At 35.5% G+C, this 25,449-nt stretch overlaps 6 protein-coding genes across 8 annotated transcripts; all 6 read left to right on the forward strand.

Moving 5' to 3' along the window:
- The first annotated feature begins 786 nt into the window (after window positions 1–786).
- LOC106325145 (ribosomal RNA small subunit methyltransferase B) lies at window positions 787–4,259 on the forward strand. Its single transcript, XM_013763169.1, has 17 exons — window positions 787–999; window positions 1,083–1,136; window positions 1,268–1,422; window positions 1,506–1,619; window positions 1,699–1,764; window positions 1,840–1,923; window positions 2,032–2,118; window positions 2,309–2,400; window positions 2,491–2,551; window positions 2,648–2,707; window positions 2,789–2,849; window positions 2,955–3,062; window positions 3,168–3,286; window positions 3,375–3,446; window positions 3,531–3,616; window positions 3,709–3,805; window positions 3,883–4,259. Exons 1-17 carry the CDS (start codon window positions 885–887, stop codon window positions 4,012–4,014), a joined length of 1,563 nt encoding a protein of 520 aa, XP_013618623.1. The 5' UTR covers window positions 787–884; the 3' UTR covers window positions 4,015–4,259.
- A 2,839-nt stretch (window positions 4,260–7,098) lies between these two features.
- LOC106294866 lies at window positions 7,099–7,726 on the forward strand. The gene has a single exon (XM_013730561.1). It carries the CDS (start codon window positions 7,284–7,286, stop codon window positions 7,599–7,601), a length of 318 nt encoding a protein of 105 aa, XP_013586015.1. The 5' UTR covers window positions 7,099–7,283; the 3' UTR covers window positions 7,602–7,726.
- A 7,373-nt stretch (window positions 7,727–15,099) lies between these two features.
- LOC106317782 (meiotic recombination protein SPO11-1) lies at window positions 15,100–20,620 on the forward strand. 3 transcript variants are annotated; one of them, XM_013755564.1, is made up of 16 exons: window positions 15,100–15,214; window positions 15,321–15,420; window positions 15,544–15,617; window positions 15,703–15,804; window positions 15,923–15,996; window positions 16,080–16,096; window positions 16,174–16,243; window positions 16,326–16,362; window positions 16,583–16,630; window positions 16,722–16,780; window positions 16,889–16,920; window positions 17,014–17,119; window positions 17,247–17,367; window positions 17,440–17,503; window positions 17,584–17,752; window positions 20,549–20,620. In XM_013755564.1, the coding sequence occupies exons 1-15, from the start codon at window positions 15,160–15,162 to the stop codon at window positions 17,711–17,713; spliced, it is 1,089 nt and encodes a 362-aa protein (XP_013611018.1). In that variant the 5' UTR covers window positions 15,100–15,159; the 3' UTR covers window positions 17,714–17,752; window positions 20,549–20,620. The 3 variants fall into 3 exon arrangements, with proteins under 3 accessions (XP_013611018.1, XP_013611023.1, XP_013611013.1); XM_013755569.1 differs by lacking the exon at window positions 20,549–20,620 and adding an exon at window positions 20,126–20,366; XM_013755559.1 differs by lacking the exon at window positions 20,549–20,620 and having other exon boundaries at window positions 17,584–17,876.
- Window positions 18,121–19,702, forward strand: LOC106317771 (pentatricopeptide repeat-containing protein At3g13160, mitochondrial). The gene has a single exon (XM_013755548.1). The coding sequence runs from the start codon at window positions 18,326–18,328 to the stop codon at window positions 19,508–19,510; it is 1,185 nt and encodes a 394-aa protein (XP_013611002.1). The 5' UTR covers window positions 18,121–18,325; the 3' UTR covers window positions 19,511–19,702.
- On the forward strand, window positions 20,573–22,191 carry LOC106317761 (pentatricopeptide repeat-containing protein At3g13150). The gene has a single exon (XM_013755539.1). The coding sequence runs from the start codon at window positions 20,741–20,743 to the stop codon at window positions 22,049–22,051; it is 1,311 nt and encodes a 436-aa protein (XP_013610993.1). The 5' UTR covers window positions 20,573–20,740; the 3' UTR covers window positions 22,052–22,191.
- A 772-nt stretch (window positions 22,192–22,963) lies between these two features.
- LOC106317804 (extensin-like) lies at window positions 22,964–23,962 on the forward strand. The gene is made up of 3 exons (XM_013755580.1): window positions 22,964–23,079; window positions 23,160–23,235; window positions 23,345–23,962. The coding sequence occupies exons 1-3, from the start codon at window positions 23,035–23,037 to the stop codon at window positions 23,779–23,781; spliced, it is 558 nt and encodes a 185-aa protein (XP_013611034.1). The 5' UTR covers window positions 22,964–23,034; the 3' UTR covers window positions 23,782–23,962.
- The last annotated feature ends 1,487 nt before the right edge of the window (window positions 23,963–25,449 follow it).

The following is a 25,449-nucleotide window of genomic DNA, read 5'->3' on the forward strand; positions in this document are numbered from 1 at the left end:
AGGCATTGGCATTCGGAGTCCCAATCGGGTTTCGGTTTTGTCCAATCGGATCTCGGGTTTATCAAAATCAACCCCATTCGGGTTATATGAAAGTTCGGTTCGCGACCAGTCCGGGTTCTCTCGGGTTCGGGTCGGGGTTAGTAAATCTTCAAAGAACCGGTATAACCCGATATACTTTCGGGTTCGGATCCCAATCGATTCTTTGGTTTAAAAGTACGTAATTTGTATCTACTTTGTAACCAAAACATAAGTAAAATCGGTTCTTCGGTTTTAAATACCCGATTTATATATATTTTGTAACCAAAACATAAGTAAAATCGATTCAAAAATAAGAAAGGAACATCAAACGCGATCATTCAAAATCAAACGAAAGGTAAACATAGTGATTGATAGAAAGAAAACCAAATAAAATAAAGCATAAAACGAAAACCAAGTTCTCAAAAAATGAGAAACATTATTCAATGAAAACAAAACCAAAATTTAAAAACATCAAGCTTCAACCACCAACTTCAACCGTCAACATTAATGTAATAGGTAATTACTTTAGATGTTCAATAATTTCTTAGTGTATTTTGGATACATATTAGGAATTAAGATCATGTTTGCTACAAGCTATTTTGAGAGATTTTAAATCTTTCGGGTTCTATTTAGGTTCGGATTCGGTTTGTTATTTACGTCAGGTTTGGATTCATTTTTATCGGATCGGGTTCGGTTTATTTGTCCAGCCATAGATCCGAAAATAACTGGTTTTTCCCAGAGTGAGACGGAGTAGAAACCCTCTTTCTCATATCGAAGGTTTGTTCTGAAAGCACGATAATGTTTGAAAACTACAGGTTTCGGCTTCAGCTCCCAGCAGCGAACCGGTTAAGATAGAGAGAGAATCCATGGCGCAATTGCTCTCGTTTCGCGTCTATCTCTCTGCCGAAACGCAGAAAGCTTCTCCAGAGTCGTTTAAGCGAACCCAAAAGACTCGCAAACCGTTCACGCCTGGTCAGAGAGGTAAACATTGTTCTATCTTGTTTCTACACTTGTGTTCCGTCTTCCATCCCTGTGCTTTACTCGATAATCTCTTAACATTGCAGGTCCAGTGAGGAAACCTCAGAATCTGAATTTGGAGGTTTCTCCACATAGAGCTGGTACAAAGACTTATCCTTTCCTTTAGTTTACACTTGGTTGATTTAGTTAGTTGTAGAGTAAGGTCTTATAGAGTCTTTCTGCAACTATATTCTTATGAAAAAAAGTTTCTCTTTTGTGCAAACTTACACAGTATCTGCGGTCAGATTGATGAGAATTGAGTTCGGTGGTGCGTTTGCTGATCTTTTGAATGAGAAAGGCAAAGGGTCTGGGAGCAATGAGATGAGTTATGTTGAAAGAACCATCGGTTTTCGAACACGCGATTTGGATGACCGGGATCTTAGACTGGTTAGTGCTTGTCCTAGGCCATTCAGTACAAAACTCCAACAACTGTGGTTTTCTGAAAGTTAGTTATCTTGCAAAACACTTAGGTTACTGATGTTGTTGGAGGAACAATACGTTGGAGAAGGTACCTTGATCACTTGATTGGTTCCCTTTGCCACAACGAAAGGACGTTTCGAAACATGGAGCCTCTTCTGTTGCAGGTTTAGATTCCCCTTTGTTGCAGTCTTCCAGCAATATGGTCAAGAATCTTAGTCTATAAAACCTTGTTCTCTGTTGCAGATTCTCCGCATTGGTTTCTATGAGATCATTAAGCTTGATATGCCAGCATACGCTGTTGTAGATGAGGTATATATATAACCACAGTTTTTTTTTTATGCTTAGTGAGTTCAAGGCTTTCATCTGATAGTCTTTCATTTACAGAACGTAAGGCTTGCAAAGATTGCGCTTAGACCTGGTGCTGGAGATCTTGTCAATGGGATTCTTCGTAAGCTTGTCTCTCTTAAGGTTTCTCTTTCTTTCTTTATCCCTTTTGTCAAACTTTTTCTCTTCGCTCGAGAGCTTAATACAAAAGAAAAGCTTATGATGAATGAATCCTGACGTAGGTGTCTGCAGGAAAAAGACGCACTTCCTTTACCCAAAGTGGAAGGGGATGATCGTGCACAAGCACGTGCACTTGCTACACTTCATTCACACCCCGTTGTAAGTTCCCACGGCTATAACCTCATCTTTTCATCCGCTGTTAAATTGTTAATATGAAGCTAGAGCTCTGTGATTGTGTGTTAAAGAAACTTTGAACTTGTGAGGCTATCTAGATTACTTGGTCTTTAGCTGTGGGAATTTGTGCTAAATAATATGAAAGAAAATGTTTTATTTTTCCTTTCCTTACCAGTGGATGGTTAGGCGATGGGTGAAGTATCTTGGGTTGGATGAAGCCACTAAGCTGATGACGTGGAACAACACTGATCCTGGATTCAGCTTAAGGTTTTGTCTCCAGAACTCATTTTGCTTTCACAGAAAGATAGAAAGGTTATCAACTGTTCACGCAGATAATTGTCTTTCTGATAATGTCAGGGCCAATATGGGAAGGGGCATTACAAGAGCAGACCTTGTGGAGCGTCTGAACTCTTTAAAGGTATTTAGTCTTTCTTCTAATCTGTAAACAGGCACATGACTTTCTGATTTAAATACTTAATTTCTTACTTTCAGCTATGTTTTTCCTTTGCTGCAGGTTCCACACGAACTGTCCTTACACTTGGAGGACTTTGTCCGCATCAAAACAGGATTGCAGGTGTTTATAATGGCACCGTTAATAGTTAATAGCGTTCTATAAGTTTCAATTGGAAGTTGATCATTGACATTTTCTTCGCAGATGGTTGTGCAAGCTGGTTTACTCAAAGAAGGCATATGCTCTGTCCAGGATGAGAGTGCAGGTCAGTTTTACTTTCATAACTATTTGAACTGCTCCTTCGATGAAAAAAACAGTCTCCTTCTTAAATTCTCCGTGTTGTAACATCTTCCCACATCTGGTACTGCAGGACTAGTAGTCTCAGTGGTGAAACCTCAGCCGGGAGATAGGATACTGGACGCATGTGCTGCTCCTGGAGGGAAGACCCTTTTCATGGCGTCTTGCTTGAAACGCCAAGGTAAAATATTACAATAGGCTAATAATCTTCCCTTTGAGTATGTTCTGTGCTCTACTTGACTGATTCATTTCCACCCTCAAACTGGCAAACTCACGTTGACGATAGGTATGATATATGCTATGGATGTGAATGAAGGACGGCTCAGAATTCTTGGGGAGACGGCAAAATCACACCAAGTTAATGGACTTATCACAACCATTCATTCAGATCTCCGTGTCTTCGCTGTGAGTTAATACTGTTTGAGTAAGTGAACTCTCTCCAAGTTTGTTAGCTAGACTCACATTGCTTGCTTCCAACTCATATGTGTTTTAGGAAACCAAAGAGGTACAATATGATAAAGTGTTGCTTGACGCCCCTTGTTCTGGACTCGGTGTCCTCTCCAAGGTTAACATGAGCAATTTTTATCAAACTGCTTTCTCATAGTTGAATAGCTTACTTAACATGTTCCCTCTTTATGTGTGTTTGTAGAGAGCGGATTTGCGCTGGAACCGTAAACTAGAAGACATGGAAGAACTTACGAATCTGCAGGATGAGCTTCTTGATTCTGCCTCCAAGTATGCACACACACACCCTGTACATAGTTTTTAATTGTTCACTCGAGGAAAAACTAATACTTTTCTCTGTGTCTTAAATTAAAATGTCAAAGACTGGTGAAGCCAGGTGGGTTCTTGATATACAGTACTTGCTCGATCGACCCCGAAGAAAATCAAGGAAGGGTCGAAGCGTTTCTCCTAAGACATCCTGTAAGAATCTTTCTAGTCTGTTTCCTCTAGTTTACAGTGTCGATGTTAACAAGTTATATCTCTGCTTGCTTCCACAGGAGTTCTCGGTAGATCCAGTAGACAGATTAGTACCATCAAGTTTTGTAACTCTGCAAGGCTTCTTTTTATCCAACCCAGTGAAACACTACTTGGATGGAGCGTTTGCAGCTCGTCTGGTTAGAGCCTTATGATGTAAAAGTCAAGCTTCTGAAGATCATCTTGATGACAGAGAGAGTTGTGGTTCCATTTGTGTCTATGAGAGCAAAGAAGGTACGGAAACACCTTTTTGTTGAAAAGGGATCCATGCATAGAGTTAAAGATGTTATGAGAAATCTTGTAAACTTTGTAGAGATGATTGAATACCTAGTGAATTGTTTGTTGGTATGTAAACATCATGCTATTTTGAACAATATGAATAAAATGCCTTACCGTTTAAGCGATCTACAAACGGCGTGTCGTGCAGTTGTCAAAAGTATACGTTATGGGCTCCGAAGAAGCCCATATAATAGTTTAGTCGGCAAGATATAAAAGTCGATAAAATCAATCATGCCAAACAGACAAAACTATATTGAAATGAAATTTCATTAATTATAATCCCTTGTACGATTGACTATTTATGGCAGAAAACATCACACTCTTTAACTTTTAAAACAATTGCATCATCTTGTTTAAGTTAACTGTTACTAAAAGAAAATAAACCAATACCTTTTTAAGGAAAAACAAATATTGAAATCACTAAAATAATATATATAAATATATGTAGTATTTATTTAAAATAAAACGAATTGATATTCTAACAAATTCAAGAACACGTGATTATTTTATTACTATACTAATAAAATAAATAAATTTCAACTTGACGTTTTCCTTGTCAGCAGGAGAATCTTTCCTATTTCTTTACGTTTACAGACACTAAAATAAAGTCTAGAGAGAAGGTATCATATGAATAGAAACATTTACATCTCGGTCACTTTTCATCTTTTATATATCACTCTAAGACATTTGTTGCTCATAACACACTTTTTTCACTTGTTGCACGTAGATGACAATATGAAATGACAGTGTTGCCCTTTTCCCTTACAACCAGAAAATTAAATTGTTTTTTTTGTAGTAGTCGTCGGTTCAAAATTCCAAAGAGAGAAAAAAAAACCCCACAAATTTTTTTTGTTTGCTATATTCTCACAGTCTCTCCATTTTTGCTCCTCTCCCTTTTCTTTTCATTACTCTTCCATTATTTAGAGAATCTCTTCCATCTTCACACAATTTCATGATTTTCACAAGATCAATTATAGAGAAATCGTTTTCTTCTCCATTAATCGGTGAGAATGGATGAGTTTGGTGTTCTCGATAATCTTTCCAGCTCCAATTACCGCATCCAAGCGTTCTCTCAACAAGAGAAAATCTGTCAAAATCTATGTTCCACTCGACTTGGATCTGGTTCCAAAGTAAACTCGGGTTCGATTGTCGTTAACATGGCTTCAGGGAAAAAGGGATTTCGGTGGCTTATTTAAGAAGTTGACACAAAATATTGGAGAAGCAGGGCAGGGGAGGAATTTGAGAAGAGCCACAACGAGGCTTCCCGTTACGGTCTAGAACGGTTGCAATAATGGAACGATGAGGATGGTGGGATTGGCTAGGATATTGAGGAGACAGAAATATCAGTGGAGAGCATAGACAAGAGCTTGCAGGATGCTTTTCAGGATTTGAATGCTCTTATGGTATTGCCCTTCTTCTTCTCCTTCCTTTTCGCCTTTAAGCATCATCATCTTGGAGGTCTGAAACATGTTCTGATACAAAAGCTTAACCTTTTGGTATTCTCTCTGTCTATGGGGTGTAAGGTTTGATTATTGGTTTCGTAATAAGAAGCTCAGCTGTTATAGATAAGGAAAAAAGCATAGGTTTCTGTGGAGAGTAAGGTTTGATGAAAATACTGTTTGTTTCATTTTTCGTTTTGGAATCTGTGTTTTGCATAAATTTTGTAGAGTCTGTATTAAGGTTACATTGAGAATGACTAGTTAATTGTTAATGGATATATAATCGTTGTACATGTGGATATATAAACAAGTGTACATGTCATTAGTGTAACAATTGAAACACACAAAACATGCTAACACTATTATGTCCACCAGCTTCATCAAACTCCTTTTACCGCTTTTCTTGAGTTGCTGAGAAAAACGTAGAGTTCCCGTTGATGCAGCCCAATGACTCTCCGTTTCTATATATGTTCTCCCATCTTAACCTTAGAACGTTTGTAAGGTTCGTGTATCTGCATTCCATCTCTCCCGAGCTCATTGAAAGCAGCATTGTACATTCACCTTTATTAGACTCAGAGTTCGTTTAACACCATTATGTATACGTGTACATCGGCTAGGCATGCCCACGTGTACACCGTCTATGAATGTCCATGTGTACACTGATGCGGTTATTCAACGAATTATCCATGTGTACACTGATGCAGTTCTTGTACGAACTCTTCATGTTTCTTAACCATATGCGTTTTAATGTGTCCATATCCACAAACCATCCATAAACATAATTCTTATTACATGTCATAACAAGCTGGTCCTTTTGTCAAAACCTTGGAGTTGGTGAATGCATCAAATCGTCATGGCTAAGCTACGGTTGCTGAGTTTGGAGAGGAAGAGGACTTCAAACGGCGCCGAAAAGAATATAGGTGGGGGAGGTGGACGATGAAGACGGTGTCTCCGGGACGGATTTAGTAAGACGGCCCAACAACATACAAGGCGCTCTTCGAGGAGTTAATGGCGGTTGGATTTGCTGAAGTGACGAAGTAAAGAAACTCGTCGTCAAATCATTGATTTCTATTTTTTGTGGTTAAAAGAACAAATAATTGTAGGATTGGGAACTTTTTAAAAAAAAGTAACATGCAAAGGAAAACAAATGAAGTGAGAGAGTGCGTAAATATAGAAAGTTCATAAGCTAGAGAATATATTTATGATAAAACAATGAACGGAAAATATGTAATCTTAACCATATTCTTTATATTGATTTAGATTTTAAGATGAGAAAAGTTTTTAGCTTTATATCAAATCATGGACCATCTGAAAAAAATCCGTAAGATTATATTTAAAATAAACAGTTGTATGACTTTTCTTGTAAGTGGGGGGTTTAATATTTAATTAGTTAGTTAGTTATTAATAAAAAAGAAAAAAAAAGTAAGTTAGAGGGCAACAATGTAAACAACCACACAAAAACTACCCTAGTAGTTTAAAGTGACCCAACATGTAATAAAATGATAGAAAGTGACCATGAGTGTAAATCACAAGTATGAATATTGCTTCCCTCTCTCTCTCTTACATATCTATCTCTTGTCTCTCTATCTTTCTCCTGGTTAGCAAAAAAAAAAGTCGCAGATCTTGCTTACTTGCCTATCTCTCTCTCTTTCATTTAATTTCTATCTCTTGTTGTTTGGTTAGCAAACAAAACTCACAGATCTTTGATGGAGTTCCGAGAGAAGCTATTAAAGTTCAAGTTCCACATCATCTTCGCCTTCGTGTTCTCTCTCCTCACCGTCGCTCTCGTCACTTACTCTCCAGGTTTCCTCACCGTTTTATCTTACTTCTGGCCTCTATTTCTCTCGACCGCTCTATTTCTCGCCGCCGTTTTCTTCTTCGCCCGGACCTCCGACCTTCCGACGTCGTCTACCATCTCCAGCGATGGCTCTGGCGTAAAGTTAGCGGCAGAGGGGATCCTTGACTATGTGGTCGGCGGACAAGAGGAAGAAACTCTCCTTGATAGCTTCACTAAACTCGACTAGTATGAGATATCTCTCTGTTTTAAGTATTTTCTTTAGTTTATGATTAATAATAATAGAGGATGTTTATAAATGTAATAGTAGTGAACGTGGAATAAAAATAAATCTTGCTTTATGCTGTTTTGTGATTCCTTCAGTGTATGACCTCTATGGTTACTGCTTTTTAGGCTCGAAGCTTTTCTGGATCTCTAGGTTCTATCACTTATTTTATACGTTACATAACTTACATTACGTTGGTATTATATGATTTACTAAAAGATATCTTAAATCCAACCACCGACGCGACATGCTGTTCATTTGTTTACTAATTTAACGTAAGAAAACAATGAAAATGTTACAATTGGTGTATTTTAGTTTGAAAAATACAGGATATGCCTTTTTATATAAGTAAATTGGTGTACATTTTTATATAAATACAGGACAATTCCCTATATATAAATACAACATATTTTCGTAGCCACGTGCCATCACTAAGATTCTTAAAATCCTTAGAAAAATAAGTTGGTCCATATAAATATATTATGATGTTTATTAAACTAACTATCACATTGATTAGTAGTCTACAAAAAAATATTTTCAATTCTTTTCTTAAATAAAAGCTGTGAAATTATTTAATATAATTAACAAATATATGACAATTAATGATTATGAATAATATATAATTGATAACACTATTTGTGTTTTTTCTTTTTTTTGTTTAATTTTATATTATTAAAAGAAATTAAACAATCAGATTAAGCATATAATAAAAAATTATATTTTCTCTTATATATTATATCTTGAATTTTTTAAACGACTCTAAATTACTAAAAATTGCAAAAGTTCCGCATTGAAAATTTTGTGATCAATTGTTCAACCTTTTTTTTATTCAAGAAAGATACAAATGATCATAAATCTTATAAATATGAACTCTCATTAATAGATATTCATATTATATATATATATATATATATATATATATATATATTAACATCATTTAAATTAAATTATATACTATATAAAAATACATAAATATGTAAATTTCAAAATTTACATTGAAAATTATTTAGATCTTAATATTTTAATTTTGAAATTTGTATTGATAAATCTCACATTAAAAAATTTGTGACTAAAGGTTTAAATTTTTGTTACAGGAAATATACAAATATTAATAAAACATATGAGTAGGACGTATCAATAATAAATATTTATATTAAAATATACTATATATATATATATATCTATGTCAATATCACTAAATTTTAATTATATACCATATAAAATAAACAAAATGTATTGGTTTTGATTTATGTGTTTGCTTTAATGTATATATTTTTATTGATACAAATTATTGTTTAAATAGGTGATTTTTAATATGTTATTTGATCCTGAAAATCCTAGAAATACACTTTTTCAAATCGAAATGATTTTTAATATTGGAAGCACTATATATATATATATATATATTATTTCATTCAGAATAAATATTTTAGTCTATATTTTTATTTCTAAAAAGCTTTTAATGAAATATCATGACAAGATTTAATTCACCTCCTTTTGAGTTCGTTCAAAGAATGAGAGATTTTATCATTCGTCTAATTTTTGTTTCTCCCTAATGTCTTATCTAGCTATTATAATTGTAAAAATGAGAAATTTGAACTATTTATCATAAGTTTTCTGTTTTATCATTTAATAAATTAAACAACTCTTAGTTTATAAATAGTTTACATATACTAGAAAGGTAAAGTATTATATATATATTATCGGTATACTCTTAAGTAACTAAACCTCAAAAGCGTAGGTCAATAAAATAATCAATTTGTTTTATTGTTCTAGAATTAAATGATTTTAGACCACCGGTGAATATATACTAGACATATATTTATATTTCGAGTCTGCACTTATATTCTATAACAACTTGATATATTAAATTTGACCACTAACCTGTGAATAAAGTTTGCCGGTGATTTTCTTCAAAAATTTGATTCTTAGATATGTATCTGGAGTGGAACTAATTTTTACAAGTGTCCATTTTCTTAAATTAACACTTACGTAATTCACTGAATTCATAGAAGAAGTTAAAAAAAGAAACAAAACTCCTAGAAGTGAAACAAAAACGAGAACGAAAGCACAATTTTATAGAGGTAGAAAATAAAATCACTTATGGAGAGTCAATAGTAAACAAATCGAGAGAAGTAAACCTAATCCTCTTTCGTCATTTTATAATCGATGTTGTCTATCTGGTTTTTCTGATTTGTTTCAGCTACAAAACTTAATTTTCTTTTGTGCATATGAAGTCTTAAAATAATTAAAATGAGCTTTAATACGTTAATTCTTCAACAACGATGATACATGAAAGAGACCAACATTTGTATTCGTCATTTTACAATCGATAAAAATTGTAGCGTTGCAAAATGTTAAAACCATTTAATGAACAAACATTAGTATAAAAAATTTACTCCACGCATGCGCGCGGGTTATCATCTAGTGTAATATAAAAGGGAATTTGAAACCTATTTGGACGTGCTTCTAGTATGTGGTTTAGTGAACCTACAACTAAAGATTTCCACATAATGTATTGTAACTTAACACATCAAAATTTATTGTAACAGAGGTGACAATCTGTATTACAGAAAGATGAATTTGAATCCGTATTAGCTAAAGCTTCAATTCTGTCAACACATTGCAAATTTTTTTCGTCGTTCTCATTAGCAAGAAAGCGATTCATTCAATGACTGACGTTAGATTTGTTGGCCTCTAAAAACTCCCAAGGAAGATCCGGTTTGTTATCAGGAGAATCCAGGTGCTTCAAGTAATCAAATCAACAAAAATCAGATTACATTTAAGTTCACAAAAATAAAGAAGAATCAAAAGTATAGAGACTGGGAAGAAAACGAGTATCTTAGAGAGAAATGGAAGCTTAGGCTTGGCGAAGAGACGGAAGAAAACTCTGCGAGGGAGACGAGAGTTGCTTAGTTACTAATCTCTTTGAATAATTTTTCTTCTCAAATTCAAAGTAAACAAGGAAACATTAAACATCCATTTGTGAAACACTCAATTTTTCAATTAACAACCCTAATTTTGATTTTGAATTGGAAACATTCAATACTTACATGGCTTAGTTCGATTTTCGACCGATAAGAGTGCCGACGGTTTGTAGATTCGCCGTGATTTATCTCCGGCATCGTCGAGAGAAGAAGGTGGTGATGGTGGAGACGTCGAATCTCTTCGGCGTTTGTCAACTCTGTTTTTCTTAAGCTTAATTAGTGAGAGGGTAGTTTAGACTTTTGATCTATTAATGAAGGCTATTAATCTGATTTCTAGTATGAGGGGCTATTTTTGAGATAGAAACTTAAATAGGTTTATTTAGGAGAATTGCCCCAACCGACAGATTCCTTCAAATACTCTAATATTGCCGATGAAACTTCTTAGTTGGCGAGTGTTTCCAATGGAGTTTGGATGAACATCTTCAATTGTGCTTTTCAACTCCAAAGAAATTCTATAACTCAAGGTTATGTTTTCAACCATATTTCGAAAACCTGTTAAAAAGATCAACCAAATGTGTATCAGAGACATTTGAATTAAAAATTCCAAAAAAACTAATAAAAATTGTAAGCCTAGAAAGTGAAGATGACGACAGTACGAATCAATTTGTTAACTTAATCTTCAAAACAACTCGAAAATCCAATAACAACAACGCATTAGTGATCCACAAAATCACAGAACAAATCGAAAATACAATAACAACAACAACATATCAGTGATCCACAAAAGCACAAAACAACTCGAAAAATCCAATCACAACAACATATCAGATCAAACTGATCCACAAAATCACAGAGATCTGATATATCATCGAATTATACACTGAATCGGAACTAACTAATCATCGATAAGAAATGATGGTGCCTTGAAGATGCAGAGATGCTGAGAAACGAAACTGAAGGACGATGAGATGCTATGACGAAGCGGAGACGACGACGACGAACGATGGTGGAGACGACGACAAACGATGGTGCAAATTTTTGAAATGTTTTTAACTTTTATTAATATCAAATTTAGGTCATATAATTTTGATGGAAATATAGTTAAATGTCATCTTAAATGAAACATTTTTGTGATATTTGAACCTGAAATCTAAATTGGGAAGATAAAGTTGGATTATGGCTATATGAGGTCATTTCTCTTGTTGTTTTATAATCCCCTATATATTAATCTTGGAGCATTACAACATGTTTTCGTAGCCACGTGTCATCACGAGAATGATTCTTAGAATTGTTAGAAAAATAAGTTGGTCCATATAAATATAAAATATGCATTTATTAAACTAACGATCAAATTAATTAATAGTGTACAAAATAATATTTTTTATTTCCTTAAATAAAAGCTACGGAATTACCTAATATGGTTATCATATATATGACAATTAATGATTATGAATAATAAATATTTTATAAAACAATTTCTAACCTCTCTCTTTTTCTGTTTAATTTTATACAATTAAAAGAAATTAAACAATCACATTAAGCATATAATAAAAACAATTATATTTTTTCTTATATGTTATATTTTGAATTTTTAAAAACGACTATAAATTACTAAAAATAGTAAAAGTCCCACATTAAAATTTTTGTGATCAATGGTTTAACTTTTTTTTGTTCAAACAAGACATAGATGATCATATATCATAGGGGTAGGCGTTCGGATACACGTTCAGATTTGTATCAGATATTTCAGCATAAAGGTATAGAACCCGTTCGGGTATTTCTACACTTCGAGTCGGTTTGGGTATTTTATGTTCGGGTTCAGATATTTTGGGTTGAGTTCGGATATTTAAATTTTGAAGAAAAAATAAATAGATTATTCATTTTTTAAGTTTTTTGTATTTAAAATATATTTTAACTTAACTGTTTTTTAATTTTTAAAAGATTAAACTATTAATAGGTTTGGAAATAAAACTTTAAAAATAGAAAGACACTAATTTAGTTGTTATTTTAGATGCAAATTTTTGTTAATGCAAGTAACAAGAACTTGATATGTATTTTAAGTGAGTATCAAATGATTTTGTCATAATTATATGTATATTATCTAATTTTGAGCAATAAGAAGGGCAAATGTCCAAAATAGCACATTTCTAAGTTTATATCACAAAAATAGCACTCAAAAACTAAAATGACCAAAATATCACCTTTCTAAGTTTATATCTTATCCCCAAAACCTCATTTCTCAATTCTAAACCCTAAACCCTAAACTCTAAACCCTAAACCCTAAACCCTAAACTGTAAACCCTAAACCCTAAATTCTAAACCCCATCCTTTAACTCTAAACTCTAAATTTGTGACTTTTGATAAAACATTAAGTGCTATTTTTGTGACTTTTGACTTTGAGTGCTAGTTTGGGAACAAAAACTTGATTTAGTGCTATTTTGTCTTTTTCTCCAATAAGAATCATTAATATAAATATTTTGAATAAAATGAGAGAAATAAACTACAAATATAAAGTTAAGTATACTTATGTTTGGTTATCTTCGGATATCCATTCGGGTTCGGATATTACCCGTTCGGATTTAGATATTACCTGAACTGGTGAAATAAGTAATATGTTTTGTTGTTTTAATTAGATGATTTTTAGACCGAGTTGGTGAATATATACTAGACAAACATTTATATTTCGAGTTTGCACTTATATTCTATAACAGTTTGATATATTAGATTTGAACACTAACCTGTTAATATAGTTTACCAGTGATTTTTTTCAAAATTTTGATTCTTAGATATGTATATGGAGTGAAACTAATTTTTACAGATGCCCATTTTTTTAATTGACACTTATGTAATTCACTGAATTCATAAGAGAAGTTAAAAAAAAATTAACTCATATCAATAAAACAAAGACAATAACAAAAGCACAATTCTATAGAGGTAGAAAATGAAATCACTTACGGAGTCAGTAGTAAACAAATCGAGAGCATAAAACTTAATCTCTTTTCGTCATTATACAATCGATGTTGCCTATTTGATTTTGGTGATTTGTGTCAGCCGCAAAACTTAATTTCCTTTTGTGAATATGAAGATTTAAAAATAATTAAAATGAGATGTACTAACTTAACTCTTCATAAACGATGATATAATTAAAAGACCAACATTTGTATTCATCATTTTATAATCGATAAAGATTATAGTATAGCAAAATTTTAAAATCATTTCATAAACAAATATTATTATAAGAACTCATGCGCGCGGATAATCTTCTAGTTTCTTGTTGTTTTATAATCGATTATTATCAATATAAATTCGCTATCAGATGATATAAAAATGAATGTTGTATTCTTTAAGCTATAAGGTGATATATGAGAGAGAAGAAAAGATTAAATAATTGTATAGCATAGATTCATGCATTTTTCGGTACTTTCCTCACGTGCCCGAGAATATAACTCATGAATAAATCTCGACCACTGAATCTTAATCATCCCTATCTAGGGGTGTCAATTCGGACTGGCCCGGTCCGGTCCGGTCCAAACCCGATAAGCCCGTAAATATTTAAGCCCAGTCCGGCTCGATCCGAAAATAATTTAGGCCTAGAATTCAAAGTCCGGCCCGGCCCTTATAGGGTTACAGGGTTTTTCGGGCTTTTGTGGGCTTTTCGAAAAATAATTTGTCATTGTCACTTCCATCGTTTTAATACATGTAAATTTTCATTAAAAAAAGAGTTTCATTTTTAAAAAATAAAAAAATATAAAGTGAGTTTAAAATTTTCTTGTCTATCACAATTTTTTTATTTTTTCATATGTTTTAAAAACATTTTATACACAAACCAAATTTAATAAGATTTAAATAATCAAATATCAATTAAAAAAAAATATAAGAGAACAAAATTTATGATAAACATGGTCAAACGTTTTATACTTTATATTTTGAAAATAAAAACATGTTGTATATAAAAAAAATGTACTTTTGTAAAATTTAAAATGTAACACTTGTAATGATGAAACAATAAAGTGCATTAAAGCCTTTTATATTTGCTTTATTAGAATTTAGATAAAAATATTAAAATAATATATCAATACTGATAATAGTTTGGATTACAAGAAAGAAGGATAATATTTACGCTAAAATATAAATTTTGGGTTTTCGGGCCGGCCCTATCCCAAACGGACTTAAGCCCAAAATTCCCAAAGTCCAAATGGGCTTAGCCCGAAAGGCCCACTTTTTTTGGGCTTATAAAGCTAAGTCCAAGCCCAGTAATTTTTAGGGCTGGGCGGGCTCGGGCTACGGGCTTCGGCCTACATGTCTATCCCTATCTATCTAATTTACCTTACGTGCATCAACGGTCGCAAAAAGATGACGTCAGTACGCCCAAAAAACGTTACGCGCCCACGCGTTTTATAAACAACATGTCAGTTAAAGGATTGTGTGCGTAACAAACAACTACGTCACGGAGTTTTTCATAGCGAAGGTAGTAATAAAGCGGCACGCATGTTCTAATTTTAAGCTTATAACGGCAAGCACTTCGTACCCTTCCCTTCCCCTTCTCCTCGCCAATTACATTCTCAGTTCTGAAAAGGAAAAGAATACGAAGAAGGATGGAGGGAAATTTTCAAATTTCGGAGACGACTAATCTGCTTCGAAAGATCAAAGGTAACATAGATCTCAAATTACAAACCCTAATTTTCGAATCGTACGCTTAGTTCTAGGTTGAATGATTTCGTTGTTCAATCACTATGATTCGTGTTTTTGAAACCAGAGTTTACTCGATCGATCGTCGAAGATCTAGCCGAGGGAAAATCTCCAGAAATTGCCATTAATCGATTCAGAAACTACTGCAACGATCCAGAAGCAGATTGGTTCGTCTCTCTTCCCCTTCGATTTTCAATTTGTTACGTGCTTGGCCTTGGATCGAGCGATTCTAGAACTAAGAATCTGAACTGATACATCATAAGTTTACCATTCGCTTCTGCTGTGTTCAGTTTTTGCAGCTCCGATGAACCGAAAGGTCGGGAGATTCTCACGCTTAGGAAGAGATCGCAAACCTATAGAATCGGTGAGTCGACTCAGGTTCAGAGTCATATCTTGATCGGAGTAACGAGTCAATGAAGCATTTTCATGTGATGTTTTTTACCTTTCAGATATGTTGCTAAGAGTATTGTTGATAGTTCAACAACTTCTTCAAGAAAATAGACATGGATCCAAAAGGGATATCTACTATATGCATCCATCAGCATTCAAAGGTAAATTTTGGAAGGGCATAATTTGCACCTTTAGTTATTAGTGTCTTTGAATATGATTCTGCATCACTCTTGTTGTGTTCTTGGTCTTTTAGTAACACTGTGTTTGTCTGCTCCACAGCACAATCTGTTGTAGACCGGGCAATTGCTGATATATGCATTCTTTTCCAGTGTAGTCGGTACAACTTGAATGTGGTTAGTACTTGGAAATATTGTTCACCTTCAATTTGAATATCAGTATGTGATCACTCTTTTGATTCATGTGATATGTTTTGCAGGTGTCTGTTGGAAATGGGTGGGTACTTCTGACAGCGATTACAGTGCTTCTATCAGGAGGCATGTCCTTGTTTTAAGATCCACTTTGTGTTGTAGGTTGGTGATGGGGTGGTTAAAGTTTAGGGAAGCTGGAAGGAAGTTTGATTGTTTAAGCAGCCTGAGTACTGTAAGACTGGAATATAAGATTTAGTTTTTTTTTTTGTTTTGGCATCTGGAAGTATGACTCTACAAGTGATTTTATTTGACAGGCATTTCCCGTTCCTGTTCCTGTAGAGGAAGTCGAAGGTATGATATGTTAGTGAATAATATTTTTCTTTTCATCTGTTCTAATGCCTGCTGATGTGGTCTTTTGAAGTTCTGAGGTCTGTGGTTAAAGTCACATAGATGGCAGCATTTTTGTAACTATAGTATACAACTGTATACTCTCTAGAGAATCCATATCTTTATATAAGCTGACAATATTGTGATCGAGACTGATAATTTGATGTCATCTTCCTGCTTGTAGATATTGTTAGTTTGGCAGAGTACATACTGGTGGTGGAAAAAGAAACAGGTAAACCGTCTATACCTATATAGTAACCAGAAGATACTTTTCTTTCTTCATGACTTACCAACTGATCAGTCACTTGATCCACGGTTAACAGTATTCCAGCGTTTAGCAAATGATATGTTTTGTAAGACGAACCGCTGCATCGTTGTCACAGTAAGCACTGCAATTTATTCATTCTTAATGCTTAAAGTTTTGCCTAGTTTTCCTTTTTCGTTCCCTCTGGGTTTTATTTCACATCAAAGGTATGATTGTTTTTGGTAGGGAAGAGGCTATCCTGATGTCTCTACAAGAAGGTACAGAACTTAATTCCACGTTCTTGGAATACTAGTATCAGACATTCTCCTTTATTGACGAATTTATCATTGAATAACATCGATTCTCACCAGGTTCTTACGACTCCTGATGGAGAAGCTACAACTACCTGTGCATTGTCTAGTCGACTGTGATCCATATGGCTTTGAAATCTTAGCCACATACCGTTTTGGCTCCATGGTTAGTTTCTGTTATAGAGTAGAGATGATTTAATTCTAAACTTTCATCGCCTCTGTTGTCTTGTTGAATGGCTTTGACCCATTTCAAACTGATAATTGTTTTACTTTTTTTTTTGTCTTTCTGTAAGCAAATGGCCTATGATATAGAATCACTACGAGCACCAGAGATGAAATGGCTGGGAGCTTTTCCTTCAGACTCTGAGATATACGGTGTTCCCCAACAGTGTCTCTTGCCCTTGACAGAAGAAGGTAAGATCACTAAACATTTTTATTTGTCCCTTATTCACAGCTTTTCTTAGACTGGGCAATTATCACTCACAGATAAGAAAAGAACTGAAGCAATGTTGCTTAGATGCTACCTGAAGCGTGAAATGCCACAATGGAGGTATCATCAAACTTCCATGTCTTTTTTGTATTCACATATCATCCAAAAGCACAAAACTAACACGACTTGGTCTTTTAAAGGTTGGAACTTGAATCGATGCTGAAAAGAGGAGTGAAGTTTGAGATCGAAGCACTCTCAGTTCACTCACTCTCGTTTTTATCAGAAGTTTACATTCCTTCTAAAATACGTAGTGAGGGAAGCTTCCATTGAGCTCTATAGGAGTCTCCAGAGTCCAGTTCAGCCATTTAGGTATGCTCATCGTATTCTCTCTTAGTAAAACACCAAATGAAATTAATCAACCACTTTTTTATTGATAAAGAAAATACAATTTATTATAGATAAAAAGATAAAAATAGCATTTTATGTTCCCAAACTAGCATTCAAGATCAAAATCACAAAAATAACACTTAATGTTTTATCAAAAGTCACAAGCTTAGGGATTAGAATTAAAGGGTGAGGTTTAAGATTTAGGGTTTAGGGTTTAAATTTTAGGGTTTAGGGTTTAGAGTTTAGGATTTACAGTTTAGGGTTTAGGGTTTAGGGTTTATTGTTTATGGTTTAGGGTTTAAAGTTTAGGGTTTAAGGTTTAGGGTTTATGGTTTAGGGTTTATTGTTTATAACTCTCAATTCCGAATAATAAATTAAAGACCAAAGTAAAAATGAGTCGTGTGTTTTACAAAACTACCACTCCCGGTTCATTTTCTTTCTAATCCTTCTAATGTCGCAAACCTAATTTAAAGAAGCTGTTCCCCTGAAACCCTTAAAACCTTTGGGACATTCCGACCTAAACAAAGACAAATCCTTTCACACACCAAACAAAGGATGTCGTCTCTGTCTCGCCTTCTCCTCCGTGCCACCAACAACTTCAACACCCCCACGAGCGGCCGCTTTTTCTCCGCCGCTACCGCTGCTGCAGCCGCAACCTCGCAACGAACACCGTCCCTAATCACCCTCGTAAACGACGAACAAGACCCTAAGTACATCACGGAGAAGTTCAAAAAGGCTTCCGAAACGGAGTGGTTCCGGAAGAACATAGCCGTCTATGAGAGAACCGTCCGCCGCCTCGCCGCAGCCAAGAAGTTTGAGTGGATCGAGGAGATCCTGGAGGAGCAGAACAAGTACCATAACATGTCAAAGGAAGGATTCGTGGCGAGGATCATCAATCTCTACGGACGAGCTGGTATGTTTGAGAATGCACAGAAGGTGTTCGACGGAATGCCTGAGAGAAACTGCAAGAGGTCAGTGTTGTCTTTCAACGCTTTGCTGAATGCGTCTGTGAACTCCAAGAAGTTCGATTTGCTCGAAAGTATCTTCAAGGAGTTGCCAGGTAAACTCTCGATCCAACCAGATATTGCGTCTTACAATACTCTGATCAAGGGGTTGTGCGGAAAGGGTTCTTTGTCGGAAGCTATTGCGTTGATTGATGAGATTGAGAACAAGGGTCTGAAACCTGATCATTTCACCTACAACTTGCTTTTACATGAGACTTATACAAAAGGGCATTTTGAGCTGGGAGAGGAGATATGGGCTAGAATGGTGGAGAAGGATCTTGCAAGGGACATACGTAGTTACAATGCTCGGTTGTTAGGATTAGCCTTGGAGATGAAATCAGAAGAGATGGTTAATCTCTTTGACGAACTTAAGGGTAATGGGATCAAACCTGATGTATTCACGTTCACTGCCATGGTTAGAGGATGTGCCGGTGCAGGAAAAATGGATGAAGCCAAAACGTGGTACAAGGAGTTAGAGAAGAACGGTTTTCGCCCAATGAAATTGCTCTTTTCCACGTTGCTTCCTGCAATGTGCAAGGCTGGTGATTTGGAGTCGGCTTTTGAGCTCTGCAAGGAGATATTCACTAAGCGTCTACTTGTCGATGGGGACATCATGCAAGAGGTAGTTGATGAATTGGTGAAAGGATCAAAGAAAGATGAAGCTGAGGAGATTGTTGAACTCGCCAAGAAGAACGATTATTTACAGTTCAAGCTACATCTCTCTTCGAAAGAGTAGTTCATTAGCAAGCTTCTCTACCTGAGTCTATGTTTCCTCTCTTAAGTGTCTTGTTGTTGCACACTGTGAGACCAGTGTTCGAATAACCAAACTACCTTTGTGTTTGTGTGCTTTCTTTGAATTTTGAGAAATTTAGACTTATTCCATTCTTTTTGTTGTTAATGCCTAAAAAACGATATGCAGTTAATGGTTTTACTTTGTGACAAAAAAAAAGAAAAATGGTTTTACTAATAAAATGGCATGCAGTCGAGAAGTTTACACATCTGTAAATAGTATTTCCTCTCCGGCGACGCTCCATCTCCTCGGAAGTTGTTGTCCGGCTTTTGACTCTGGCGACGTTGACTAGTTCTTCGGTGACGTCGGCCGGCTTGCTCTCCAGTCTTTTCTGGAGTTTTTTCCTGGTTTTTGTTCGATCATCGTTTCTGTCGTCTTCTGTTTCAACTGACTCTTGATCCGACTCTTCGATTGCTCTTTCCTTTCCCTCGCGTAGGATGTTTCATCTTCAAGCTTATTTTTATCATAAAAGATGTATGTTCTACCTTCCAGGAAAATCGAAGATTTGTTGGTTCGATTGTAGACGGTTAAGTTTATTTGATGAAACGATTGATCTGTCAGATTAGGTTTCTCGACTTCGATTGGGTGAAGGCGGTTCTATTTGAACGACCTTCTTCTCTGGTTGGTCTCTGCTGTTTGTGGAGCTCCGTCGTAGCGCCTCCTCTCTGACTCCGGAGAAAGATGATGCATCCTTACCTTGACGCGTGTTTCTCTATCGATCGGCGTTAGAACACGTCCTGGATGACCGATCGTTTCTTCCTCGACGGTTTTTCTCTTGATGGGCCTTTGTCCTCGAGAGTTTTGTATAGACTGGGCCTTTGTGTTGGTCTTTGTTATGTTTGTGTAGCCCATGTTTGGGCCTTGGTATTATAGTGTAAAACTCTGCCCGTTTGGGCTTTGGTTTAATAAAAATTTCAGTGAAAAAAAAAAAAATATATATAGTATTTCCTCCTTTCGTTAACGCCTTAACGGTATGGTATGCAGTTGGTGATTGCAATATAAAAGCAGCGCACAACCGATGATTTTACAAGAAAAACGCTGCGTAGTCGAGAGAGAGGGTCCTTGACTCCTTGCATAGCAAAACGGCACGCGGTTCTATTTTGTCTAGACCTAGCTATTCGTCTCTGTCCAAAACCCAAAACCCTCACACTCACATTTCAACCTGCACGAAGAGCAATGAGCAAAGTGGGCTCCTCGCTGTACACTCGCCTCCATGGAATCTTCAAAGAATCTCCCATCTCCACCGTCAAGACCACCGCAAAACCCAGAACCCAAACCAAATCCAATAAGTTCGTCAAAAAATCTAAGAAACCCACAGCTTCTCCCGCCTCCGTCGCCGGAGGAGACGCAGTGATGTCCTCGAACGACTCAAAGCCAACGAAAGATTCAAACTTGACGAAGAAAGTAGAGAAATTCAAAAGATCCTGCGAGTCCCAGAGCTTCCGCCAAGTCCACGGACTCTACAGCGCCTTCATCCGCCGTCTCAGGGAGGCGAACAAGTTCTCGATCATCGACGAGGTCCTCCAGCACCAGAAGAAGTACGAAGACATAAAGTCCGAAGATTTCGTCATCCGTATGATGCTTCTCTACGGATACTCAGGAATGGCCGATCACGCCCACAAGCTGTTCGACGAAATGCCTGAGCTAAACTGCGAAAGGACCAACAAGTCGTTCAACGCGCTTTTATCGGCTTATGTTAATTCGAGGAAGGTCGATGAGGCTATGAAGGTGTTCAAGGAGTTGCCGGAGAAGCTAGGTATCACTCCTGATCTCGTCACTTATAATACAATGATCAAGGCGGTTTGTCGTAAAGGCTCGATGGAGGATATATTGTCGATCTTGGAGGAGGTTGAGAGGAACGGGCTTGAGCCTGATATGATCACTTTCAATACGTTGTTGGAGGAGTTTTATAGGAGGGATTTGTTTGCTGAAGGAGATAGGATTTGGGATTTGATGAAGTCGAAGGACCTTGTTCCCAACATTAGGAGTTATAACTCGAGAGTGAGAGGTTTGACGAGGAACAAGAAGTTTGCGGATGCGGTTGAACTCACTGGTGTTATGAGAGCCGAAGGGATCTCTCCTGATGTTCATACGTACAATGCTTTCATCACCGGTTACCGCGGCGATAATAATATCGAGGAGGCTTTGAAATGGTACGATGAGATGAAGGAGAACGGTTTGGTTCCTGATACTGTGACTTACTGTTTGTTGATCCCTCTCGTTTGTAAGAAAGGGGATCTTGATAGAGCGGTTGAGATGTCGGAAGAAGCTATTAGGCACAAGGTTCTGTCTCGCCCCAACATGTATAAACCAGTGATCGATGGTTTGGTGGGTGAAGGAAAGATTGATAAAGCAATGCAGCTAGTGAAGGATGGTAAGTTACAGAGTTACTTTCGTTACTTACCAGGCGTGTCCACTGGTAAGAAGGATACCGCTACCGTTCCTGTCTCTTCAAGTCCGGTCGAAGCTAGCGTGGGGGACGAGTAAGAAATGCTGATCAGTGTTTAGCAACTGCTTTAACGAATGCGTTATAATGGTGGCTTCCTATCTTGTTATCAGTCGTTTAGATTTGTTAACCAGTTGACTCCACTTGCAAGGAAACATGGTTATTGGTGTGTCTTGTGTTTTTTTTTTTTCAATTCAATTCATAATTTTGAAATTTCGCTTTCTTTTATAGTTTCTCATTTTAAGGAATAAAGTTTTAAATTTTCATATTATGAAAAGAATATGCATATACGTAAAAATCTATAAAGACAGAGCAATTTAAAATCGGAGAACAACTAAAGCTGGTTATATAAAATGAAGCTAGTGCCATTTCGTCTTTTCCATGATTATTTTAAGATGTTTAGCGTATTTTATATTTTTCAAACTCTACCATAATTAAACCCGAACCTCCATTAAAAAACTCATTCTAAGAATTCCGGGTTAATCATGCTCTAATGTTCATGATAAGTTGATAACCCCTAACAATAAAATCTAGAACATGAAATGCGTTTTAGTTGTCCATAAACGAAACAAAAAAAAATTCTAGATAGGATGGAGTTATTATTCGGAATAATAATACTTTTGATCAAAATTTGATTTAACAAAATGTTCAGTTGGAAAAAAAAACGAAGCGGTTGAGAGAGAGAGGCAAAAAAATATTTCAAATATTTTAGTATTGGTGATTGGCCTTTGCTTACCATGATAAATCTTTTACAATTAATGAGTATAATAATATATAGGTATGATATCATGAAATGATCTTTCTGTTTTCACTTCTAGTGCCCCCGCAGAATAAACAATTTTTCGGTATACAAAATATCCTAGACGACGCATTTTCAGGCAAGACAAGATAACATTAAAGTCATGTATCAAAAAAATCAGATACACTTGCCTTAGTTAAACAAAGAACAATCTTATATTTATTTACTATAAAAGTAATTCTATAGATTTTCTTTCGTTAGACACCACCAATCAAACAAGCAAGGATGATGCTACATGCTTTTCCTCCAATGGATTTCTCTGTGGATGTGGTTAGGCGAAAACACGAGTACACAATTCTTCTCTTTTTAATCCAATTAATTTTTGATAAAATACTTTTCTTTAATTGCAGAGCTTTGAGATGCAAGTGAATAATAACTGTGACCTTTGCGACCAAAAAGTAACGGAAATTATGCATTCTATCATTGGTACCATCTTCTTCTATATTTACGTGTTGTTGTTGTTAATGATGATCTATTCCAGTTTCCAATTACGTTACATTCATTTTATAAATATATATATATCATTTTTTTGCAGCTGTTTACTCTGTGACTTATGGCAATATAATGAAGCTGGAGGCTAGAGCTAACCCTAATTTGTTTATGGCGGTTGTTTATAAGTATCGCGATCACGGCAAGATCATAAGGCTCCACTTTGAAGGCGCACCTATCGCTCCTCAACCTGGAGAAGGAATAGGAGGAGGAGGCTATTACAACGCCCCTGTTAATTATCCATACCATTCTCCTTATGCTCCACAGCAGCAGCTTCTCCCTGGAAACTTTGGTTATCCGATGTTGAAGCCGCCTCCGCCACAGCAGAAGGAGGCTCCAGAAGGGGTGTATAAGCAGCATACTGTGCCTCCTCCTTTTGCTATGCAGCCGCCACCGCCAATGCCGTTGTCTAGTTACTCTTACATTGAACCTCCGTATTGGCCGGCCGCTCCGCCGAGTGGTGGTAAGTGTGTGATTATGTGATGTGTGACGAAGAGTGGAGCTCTTATTTTGTCTCACAAGCTGCCTTTTGGTTTATATTCGTGATCGCTGTTTTAGAAAATGCGATTGCGTTTATAGACAAAGTGAATTTCTGATTGTGTTTTCTTTTGTCTGAACAACAGTTATAAAAGACAAATCGTTGACTAGTGCCTAATCTGTTTGAAACCAGAATAAAGTTTGCATTTAAGAGACAAGTTTTATGATTATGATTCACTTGTTCATAGCATAGAGTTCTCTAAAATAGAAGAAAAAATAGAGATAGATGTTTTTACTCAAATATGTTCTTTTATAATAGAGAAGAATGCTATATTCACTTCTATAAATAGATGAATACTATTTTTTCACTAAATATAGAGAAAAAATAACATTCCTCTATTTATGGAGTCAAATATAGCATTTCTTTATTATAAAAGAACAGATTGGAGCAAAAACACTTTTTCTATTTTTTTTTCTATTTTAAAGATTTCTATTATAAAGAATTAAAGATGAGCTGGAGATGCTTTTAGAAGAACGTTGTCAGATAAAGAGTGATAGCGATCATTATGTACGTGCTAGTTGCTTCTTCAGACAAATTTATTTTAAACATTTCATCGGTGGGTGGGGTTGTTGGGTTCATCATCATTCCCATTCACAATATCCGTAGGGCCCAATCAACTATTTACTGATTATTTCTAACTCCAAACATGACCTCTCACTCTCCCATCATTTCTTCGGGTGGTTGTCCAACTTCGGCTTTCTTAGAGGATTTCCAATCTTACTCTAAAATTTACCGTAAAATAAAGTGAATTATGCAGTTGTGAACAAACAAAAAAACATTACCGCATACATGAAATAATGTATTTTTTGTTTGTTCATAACTGCAAAATTCATTCTATTTTGCAGTAAATTTTTCAGTGGAGTTGAAAATGTTCTTAGACCCTTTCTATCGAAATTTTATATTATGAAATTTAAGCTAAAAGAAAAAGCTGATAACAATTTTTAGATATGCACCATAGCTTCCTTTTGTGTACTTGAAAATTATTGCATCTATTTGCTTTTTTTTTGTTCCTCCATCATACCATATAAACTCAAACAAAACCATCTGAATGCATGATATTTCCCCAAAATAATAATTTGTTTAAGACTTTTACGAGTCTTGTGACTTCTCTGCGAATCTTGTTTTTTTTTCCAGCATCTTACGACTATTGTTATGGTGTTTGGCTTTTAGCTTTGAACATTATTGAGCTAGGTTGTATACATGGATATATGTGTTTAGTTTCGTTTTTTTAAAGGATATGTGTTCACACTTTGATTCTAAGAGAGCGGGCATCAGACATTTTCTTTCAATAGGAACTGGATCCACTTTGATTCTAAGAGAGTCTGGTTGTTTAACTTGATTCTTTTTTTTCTTTGTTTTGTCCACTGATTAGTTTATTGCTCTAATAGTCTTCCGCTCTCTGTCATTTTCTCAGCCTGAATATTATAACCAAATGAGAAAACTACGCTATCATGTTATTTGTAATCATAATATGTAATATGAATCGAAATACCTAATATTCATGATACATTCACTTCAACTATCTAATCATTAATGTTGTTTGATGTAACACTACTAAACTCTTTTTCTTGGTTCTATCATTTTTGTTGGTTTTTCGTTTAGATCAATTGAGA

This window comes from Brassica oleracea, chromosome C1 (assembly GCF_000695525.1).
Source record: "Brassica oleracea var. oleracea cultivar TO1000 chromosome C1, BOL, whole genome shotgun sequence".
NCBI classification, from domain to species: domain Eukaryota; kingdom Viridiplantae; phylum Streptophyta; class Magnoliopsida; order Brassicales; family Brassicaceae; genus Brassica; species Brassica oleracea.

Excerpts from the sequence above, each read along its gene's own strand:
- LOC106325145 (XM_013763169.1), top strand. The coding sequence starts at position 885 with ATGGCGCAATTGCTCTCGTTTCGCGTCTATCTCTCTGCCGAAACGCAG. Across the intron at positions 1,000-1,082 it reads GTTCACGCCTGGTCAGAGAG|GTCCAGTGAGGAAACCTCAG; the intron begins GTAAACATTGTT and ends TTAACATTGCAG. Across the intron at positions 2,401-2,490 it reads GATCCTGGATTCAGCTTAAG|GGCCAATATGGGAAGGGGCA; the intron begins GTTTTGTCTCCA and ends TGATAATGTCAG.
- LOC106294866 (XM_013730561.1), top strand. The coding sequence starts at position 7,284 with ATGGAGTTCCGAGAGAAGCTATTAAAGTTCAAGTTCCACATCATCTTC.
- LOC106317782 (XM_013755564.1), top strand. The coding sequence starts at position 15,160 with ATGGAGGGAAATTTTCAAATTTCGGAGACGACTAATCTGCTTCGAAAG. Across the intron at positions 15,618-15,702 it reads ATCGCAAACCTATAGAATCG|ATATGTTGCTAAGAGTATTG; the intron begins GTGAGTCGACTC and ends TTTACCTTTCAG. Across the intron at positions 16,631-16,721 it reads GGTGGTGGAAAAAGAAACAG|TATTCCAGCGTTTAGCAAAT; the intron begins GTAAACCGTCTA and ends CACGGTTAACAG.
- LOC106317771 (XM_013755548.1), top strand. The coding sequence starts at position 18,326 with ATGTCGTCTCTGTCTCGCCTTCTCCTCCGTGCCACCAACAACTTCAAC.
- LOC106317761 (XM_013755539.1), top strand. The coding sequence starts at position 20,741 with ATGAGCAAAGTGGGCTCCTCGCTGTACACTCGCCTCCATGGAATCTTC.
- LOC106317804 (XM_013755580.1), top strand. The coding sequence starts at position 23,035 with ATGATGCTACATGCTTTTCCTCCAATGGATTTCTCTGTGGATGTG. Across the intron at positions 23,080-23,159 it reads TGGATTTCTCTGTGGATGTG|AGCTTTGAGATGCAAGTGAA; the intron begins GTTAGGCGAAAA and ends CTTTAATTGCAG. Across the intron at positions 23,236-23,344 it reads AATTATGCATTCTATCATTG|CTGTTTACTCTGTGACTTAT; the intron begins GTACCATCTTCT and ends ATTTTTTTGCAG.